We start from the raw sequence: 7,748 nt of genomic DNA, 5'->3' as shown, positions 1-7,748 counted from the left end.
TAGAGCTGATAAGTGATTCATTTTTAAACATTTATTCTAATCTTGAATAGCAATTATATGTAATAACTTTTCTTCTCTGTAATCTCTTCACTCAGGCAAAAATATTATACATCTCCCATATTTCTTCACTCTTTCTATACTTTTATCAGTTTCTCTGATTCTTTCCCTCAACTTGGAATAATTTATACAAAAAAATCACATATACATCTTATTAATTTTAAATTTAATTATCATTAATTATTTTGGTGTGAAATGTGTTACTGAGCAAGACGAATTGTCTTAAAGATAATAATGGTTAACATTCATTGAGTATTTACTGTACCATACAATGCTAGGTGATTTGCATGCATTATCTCTTTCCATACTCCCAAGAAATCTTGGAAGGTATATTATTTCATCATCATTCTTTTATATGAAGACACTGGCATAAAGCACATTAATTCCTTTTCTAAGCTCCCAATTAGAAAGTGAGAGAAGCAGAACTGGAAACTAGTTCTATTTAAAACTGACCCCAGTACTAACCATGGCACTATTACAGTCTTCAAATTTTCCATTGATTCTGCATTCTAAATTATTACTTGATATTCATATCTATAATAAATATATATTGATTGATTACTATTTGCAATACCCTGAACATTATGCTGACAATATATAGAGAACAAGTTGAAGTTTTGATCTGAAGAAAATTGTCATTGAGGAAGAGTTATATTAAAATACTGTGATAACTGCTATGATCACCGAAAGTATGATGTATGCATAAAGGTGTTATGACCAAAGCTGGAGAATTAGGGAATTTACTATGAATACATGAAATTTTAACTAACTCTAAAGAACAAGAAGAGGTCACTCAGGTTAACGGAACAGGAAGTACATCTTACCCAGAGATGGTATAGGGTAGTTATTAAGAGCATGGATTCTTGAGCCAATTTTCCTAGCTTCAGATCCTAGTTCTGATACTAGTAGGTGACCTTCAGCAGAATTTTTCATTTCTCTGTGCCTTGGCTTCTTTATCTGTAAACTGGGGAATATAAAGTTATATAACTTATATTATTGTTGTGCTGATCAAGTTACTATGAAAAGCACTTAGAAAAGTGTCCAGCTTATAATGAGTGCCACATAAATGTTTGCTATTATTATGACTGTCTACTGGGATTGTACAAAAAACCTGAGGAGAGAGAAAGAGTGGACAATATTGTTTGCAGAAAGAGGTCCAAATCTACTTGAACTGTCTAGTAAATGAATTAATGAAAACTATGAAATTTATTTTTGGGGTAAATAAAAATGCAAGCAACAATTCCCTCAATGTATCTTTTTGTTCGGTATCCATTTATAAAGTTTTTATTCTACCTGGGCTATTTTAAGGCCTCTTCTCAAAAAGCCATGGGCCTAGGTATCACAGGAAAATTCTCTCTGTGAGATCACTTTGGGTTCCCATGTAGAAGAAAAATCATAGAACATGTGTACAAATTGCTGCTTTTGGTCATGCACAAGTTTTCTCTTAGAAGGTACGTAGCTTCTATCAGAAACCAAAGTAACCATGACCCATAAAATGTACCACCTTAATTTTAAAATTCAGTTGTTTTCTTTATTATTTGCTGGTATTCTTTAAATTGAGGTCCCAATTTTTCCTAACCTAGACTACTGAAACTCCATTGTCTCTAATCTCAGATATCCTGAATTGTTTCCCAAATATCATCATGAAATCAGTTTGATCTCTACCAAAAACTATCTCAGCTTATTGAAGTACAAATCATGAGTGGAAAATTTATAGAGATTACAGTTGTGAATTTGAAAGGCATTGTACTAGACTCAAAGACAAAGACCTAGTTCAACCATGTGTTAAATTAAGCAATAAAACTAACTGATAATTAATAGTCATTTCAAATTGGCTTCAATTTAATTCACAGAATTTATAAGAGGCTAAAATGAATTATCATTACAAAATAACTTTGTAAATCTAAGCAGTGTAAGAGATTATTTGTAACATTAGGATCAAAGCCAAGAACTCATTTGTTTATTTTCCCATGTGCCTCTCAGCAGGTCTCTGCCATGAGTGACAGGGGAAGAAACAACCACTCAGAAGGAACTGACTTCATTCTTGTAGGCTTCAGAGTTTGTCCAGAGATGCACATCTTCCTCTTCCTGCTATTTCTGCTTGTATATGCCATGATCCTTCTAGGAAACATTGGTATGATGGCCATTATTATGACTGACCCCCGGCTGAACACACCAATGTATTTCTTCTTAGGAAACCTGTCCTTCATTGATCTCTTTTATTCATCTGTTATTGCACCCAAGGCTATGATCAACTTCTGGTCTGAGAGCAAGTCCATCTCCTTTGCAGGCTGTGTGACCCAGGTCTTTCTCTTTGCCCTTTTCATTGTGGCTGAGGGATTTGTCCTGGCAGCCATGGCTTATGACCGCTTCATTGCCATCTGCAATCCTCTTCTCTACTCTGTTCAGATGTCAGCACATCTCTGCTCTCAGTTGGTGGCTGGATCCTATTTCTGTGGCTGCATCAGCTCAGTTCTTCTGACCAGCATGACCTTCACTTTATCCTTTTGTGCTTCTCGGGCCATTGATCACTTTTATTGTGATGTTCGCTCACTTCAGAGGCTATCTTGTTCAGATCTCTTTGTCTATAATGTGGTGTCTTTTTCCTTATCCGGCATCATTATCTTGCCTACCATCATAGTCATTATTGTTTCTTACATGTATATTTTGTCCACAGTTCTAAAGATACACTCCACTGAGGGACGTAAGAAAGCCTTCTCTACTTGCAGCTCTCACCTGGGGGTTGTGAGTGTGCTGTATGGGGCTGTCTTTTTTATGTATCTCACTCCTGACAGATTTCCTGAGCTAAGTAAAGTAGCCTCCTTATGTTACACTCTAGTCACTCCCATGTTGAATCCTTTGATTTACTCTCTGAGAAACAAAGATGTTAAAGAGGTTCTAAAGAAACTTCTAGAGAAGAAAAATACTACTCTTTGATATAATTTATCTCCTACCAATTGTATTGTGACTTTTTATTTAGTAGACTTGTGGCCTTTAATAAAAAGCTATTCTCCTGGATATTATTAAAGTATCATTGGCAGCTTTTTGATATATGATATAAATATTCTATTCATTACTTTCTAAAATTCTTTTGACCTATTGTTAATATTGAAGTCCTGGAGTGTGGTGAAGCCTTGGCCACTGGAGAGGAATTTGTAGTGGGGAATTCTCCACTAGTCTCATGTATCATTTTATTTCATAGTTTTCCTATCTATTGGTTCCCACAAAATTGCGCTGAATATTCCCTGTAACTTATATGTTGTCTGGCATTTGTATTTGGAAATGGCCCTCCCTCCTCTACTTAATCATGAATAATTGGCAGTAATGCCCAATTTATTTTTTATTTTTATTTTTAATGCAATTTTATTGGGATATATTCATGTACCATAAAGCCATCTGAAGTATATAATCACTGGCTCATAGTATCATCACATATTTGTGCATACATCCCTGTATTAGTCACAGTTCTCTAGGGAAACAGAACAGGAGATATCTGTAAGTAGGAGATTTTACAGAAGTGTCTCATGCAATTGTGGGGATGCATGAGTTCAATTTCTGTAGGTCAGGATGCACAATTCCAAATTCCATAGGGAAAGCAGTGAGCTGGCAACTCCGATGAAGGTCTTCAATGAATTCCCCCAGGAGAGGTTGGCTAGCTGAAGGAAAAATGAAAGTTCTCTCTTTTTTCTTAAAATAGTTCAACTGGTAGAATTCAATCCTACTGATTGATTTCTCTCATTGGGGGAGACCTTCCCTTAGTTGATCATAGATCCAATCAGCCACAGATGCAATTATTTGACAAATGATTTAATTAAACCAGCTTTCTGTTTATTAACCAGCCAGGAAATGTCCTTGCTGTAATGATTAAACAAGTGCTTTCTCAACCAGACAACTGGGCACCATCTCCTAGCCAAGTTGACAAATCAACTCAACCACCACAAACCCTGTGATAAAATTTAGAAAATTTTCATTACTCCAGAAAAGAAACAAAAATAAAAATGAAAACCCTAATCTTCCATACTCTTTATCCTCTCCTATTTTTGACCCATAGTATTAATGTGATACCTTTTTTTACTGTTGATGAAAGTGTATAAAATTATTACTGTTAACTGTAGTCTATAGTTTGCAATATATCCATTTTTCTTCATATACCCTTCTATTAATAACACCTTGCAATAATGTTGTACAATTACTCTAGTTCATGAAAGAATTTTTTATATTTGTACAGTTAATCATGCACGTTGTCCACCACGAGATTCACTGTGTTACGCATTCCAGTGTTTTAACCTCAACTTTCCATCTGTTGGCATACATGACTCTAAAATTCCCCTTTCACCACACTCACACATCATTCAGCACTGTTAATTACTCTCACAATAACTTTCTATTGTCACTAATGTCCATTTCCAAACATTTAAGTCCAACCTAGTTATACATTCTACAGGTATCAAGCAACTGCTCTGTATTGTTTAGCCTCATTCTATTCCTGGTAACAAATATTCTATATTTTATGTCTATGATTTTACATATTATAATTAGTTCATAACAGTGAGATCATACAATATTTGTCCTTTTGTGTCTGGCTTATTTCTCTTAACATAATGTCTTCAAGGTTCATCCATGTTGTCATGTGCTTTGGTAATTCATTCCTTCTTACTGCTGAATAATATTCCATCATCTGTAAATACTACATTTTGTTTAGCCATTCATCTGTTGGATGGACACTTGGGTTGTTTCCATATTTTGCCAATTGTGAATTATGCCACTATGAACATTAATGTGCAGATGCCTGTTCATGTCCCAAGTAGCGGGAATACTGGGTCATAAAGCAACTCTATACTTAGTTTCCTGAGGAACCACCAAAGTGACCTCCACAGCAGCTGCACCATTTTACATTCCCACCAGCAGTGAATAAGTGTTCCAGTTTTTCCATATCCTCTCCAATACTTGTAGTTTCCTGTTTGTTTAATTGTGCCAGTCTAGTAAGTGTGAGGTGATATCTCATTGTGGTTTTGATTTTCATTTCTCTAATAGCCAGTGAGATTGAGCATCTTTTCATGTGGTTTTTAGCTATTTGTATTTCCTCTTAATTAAAGTATCTATTTGTGTCTTTTGTCCAGTTTTAAATTGGAATATCTTTTTATTGTGGAGTTTTAAGATTTCTTAGTATATTCTGCATATCAAACCCTCATCAGATTTGTGGTTTCCAAATATTTTCTCCATTGATTCAATTGACCTTTCACCTTTTTGACAAAGTCCTTTGAAGCATTGAAGGATTTGATATTTAGGATTTCCCATTTAACTATTTTTTTTTTTTTTTTTTTTTTGTTGCTTGTGCTTTCGGTGTGAAATCTAAGAAACCACCTCTTATCACTGGATCTTGAGAATGTTTCCCTACATTTTCTTCTAGGAGTTTTATGATACTGGTTCTTATATTTAAACCTTTGATTCATTTTGAGTTAATTTTTGCATAGGGTGTGATGGAGGTCCTCTTTCATTCTTTTGGTTATAGATATCCAGTTCTCCCAACACCGTTTATTGGAGAAATGGTTCATCCCAGTTGAGTGGACTTTGGAGTCTTATCAGAAATCAATTGACCAGAGATCTGAGGGTCTATTTCTGAACTCTGAATTCAACTCTATTATTCAATATGCATATCTTTATGCTGGTGTCATGCTGTTTTGACCATTGTAGCTTTATAATATGCTATAAAGTCAGGAAGCATGATATATTCCACGTCATTCTTCTTTTTCAAGATGTTTTTGGCTATTCAAGGCTCCTTACCCTTCTGAATAAAATTAATAATTAGATTTTCCATATCTGCAAAGAAGTCTGAGGAATTTTGATTGGTACTTCATTGAATCTATAGATCAACTAGGGTAGAATTGACATGTTAACATAATTTAGTCTTCCAGTCCATGAAAATTATTCAGGTATTTGAAATTTTTGGCAATGTTTTGTAGTTTTCTTTGCACAAGTTCTTTACATCTTTGGTTAGGTATACTAGATATTTGGTTATTTTAGGTGCTATTGTAAATGGAACATTTTTCTTGATTACCTCCTCAGGTAGCTCATTGCTAGTGGATAGAAACACCATTGATTGTTGCATGTTGCTCTTGTATTCTTCTTCTTTACTGAACTTGCTGATTAGCTCAAGTAGCTTTACTCATTTTCTCTGGATTTTCTAAATATAGGATTATGTCACCTGCAATTTTACTTCTTCCGTTCTAATTTGGATCCTTTTATCTGTTTTTCTTGCCCAATTGCTCTAGCTACAACTTCCAGCACAATGTTGAATAGTAGTGGTCACAGTGAGCATCCTTATATTATTCCTAATGTTAGAGGGAAGGCTTTCAGTCTCTCACCATTGAGTATGATTTTAGTTGTGGGTTTTTCATATATGCCTTTCATCATGTTGAGGAAGTTTCCTTTGATTACTACATTTTGAAGTGTTTTTTCATGGAATAATGAATTTTTTCAAATGTCTTTTCTGTATCAGTCAAGATGATCATGTGGTTTTTCCATTTTAATTTGTTAATGTGGTATATTACATTAATTGATTTTCCTGTGTTGAACTACATTTGCATACTTGGATTGAAGCCCTCTTTGTTATAGTGTATAATTCTTTGAGTCTGTTGTTGGATTCTATTCTCAAGTATTTTTTTGAGGGTTTTTGCATTTGTATTCATTAGAGAGATTGGTCTGAGTTTCCTTGTATCTTTAGCAGGCTTTGGTATTAGAGTAATGTTGGCTTCCTAGCATGAGTTAGGTAGTGTTCCCTTTTCTTCAGTTTTTTGAAATAGTATGAGCAGGAAAGGTATTATGTCTTCTTGGAATGCTTGGTAAAACTTGCCTGTGAGGCCATCCAATCCTGGGCTTTTCTTTTTTGGTAGATTTTTGATGACTGATTCAATCTTTTGTGACTGGTTTGTTGAGGTCTTACATTTCTTCTTGAGTCAGTGTAGGTTGTGTGTTTCTAGGAAGTTGTCAATTTCATCTAAATTGTATAACTTGGCATATAGTTGTTCATAGTAAACACATTTGATCTTTATTTTTTTTTTTCTTTGGGTTCCATGGAAATGCCAATTATTTATTTAATAAAATGTTTTCTAATTTTATTACTAATTTTTTGGATGTTAAACCATTATTGAATTTTTACTTCAAAGCAAGTATTTTATATATGTTTCATAGAAAGGATGTAGCAATATGAATAAACAAAGAAAGTGTCATCTTCATTGTACACATTAACTTGGAAAACTGCTGTGGCTACCCATGGCCTGAGCAAAACAGGCCTGCAGATCTTTGGTGCACAGCAGTCTGCATGACCTAGGCAGCTAAATGTTTAACCTATTGTCTTTGTAAGCCAGTAAGGAGAAAAAGGGTAAATTGACCTTCAAATGTAACTTAATGGGAAGCAGGCAGGAAGTGAGAGACTCTTAGTCTCACAAAAAGAGCAAAACATAATTGTTCAAATGTTATTCTAGTCCTTCCCGCACCACCCCTCAGGTCAGAGTGACCTGTTCCTGCATCTATGCTCCCCCCACCCTTAGGGACATTTTTGTCTAAAACCCTTATGAAAAAGGGCTTGCTGTTCTCTGAATCATGCAGCCGATGTCCCCTACCAAAGCGGTACCTGCCTGAGGAAATAAATGCCATTTGAATTCTGCCTCCCTGTGAGTAAGCCCCAAATA

At 34.9% G+C, this 7,748-nt stretch overlaps 1 protein-coding gene across 1 annotated transcript; it reads left to right on the top strand.

Moving 5' to 3' along the window:
* The first annotated feature begins 1,995 nt into the window (after positions 1-1,995).
* Positions 1,996-2,994, top strand: LOC119543308 (olfactory receptor 9K2-like). Its single transcript, XM_037848086.1, has one exon. It carries the CDS (start codon positions 2,053-2,055, stop codon positions 2,992-2,994), a length of 942 nt encoding a protein of 313 aa, XP_037704014.1. The 5' UTR covers positions 1,996-2,052.
* The last annotated feature ends 4,754 nt before the right edge of the window (positions 2,995-7,748 follow it).

This window comes from Choloepus didactylus, chromosome 8 (genome assembly GCF_015220235.1).
Source record: "Choloepus didactylus isolate mChoDid1 chromosome 8, mChoDid1.pri, whole genome shotgun sequence".
In the NCBI taxonomy this organism is placed as follows: Eukaryota; Metazoa; Chordata; class Mammalia; order Pilosa; family Megalonychidae; genus Choloepus; species Choloepus didactylus.
Note: the sequence above shows the minus strand (reverse complement) of the source record. Positions and strands in the feature narration are given on the sequence as shown.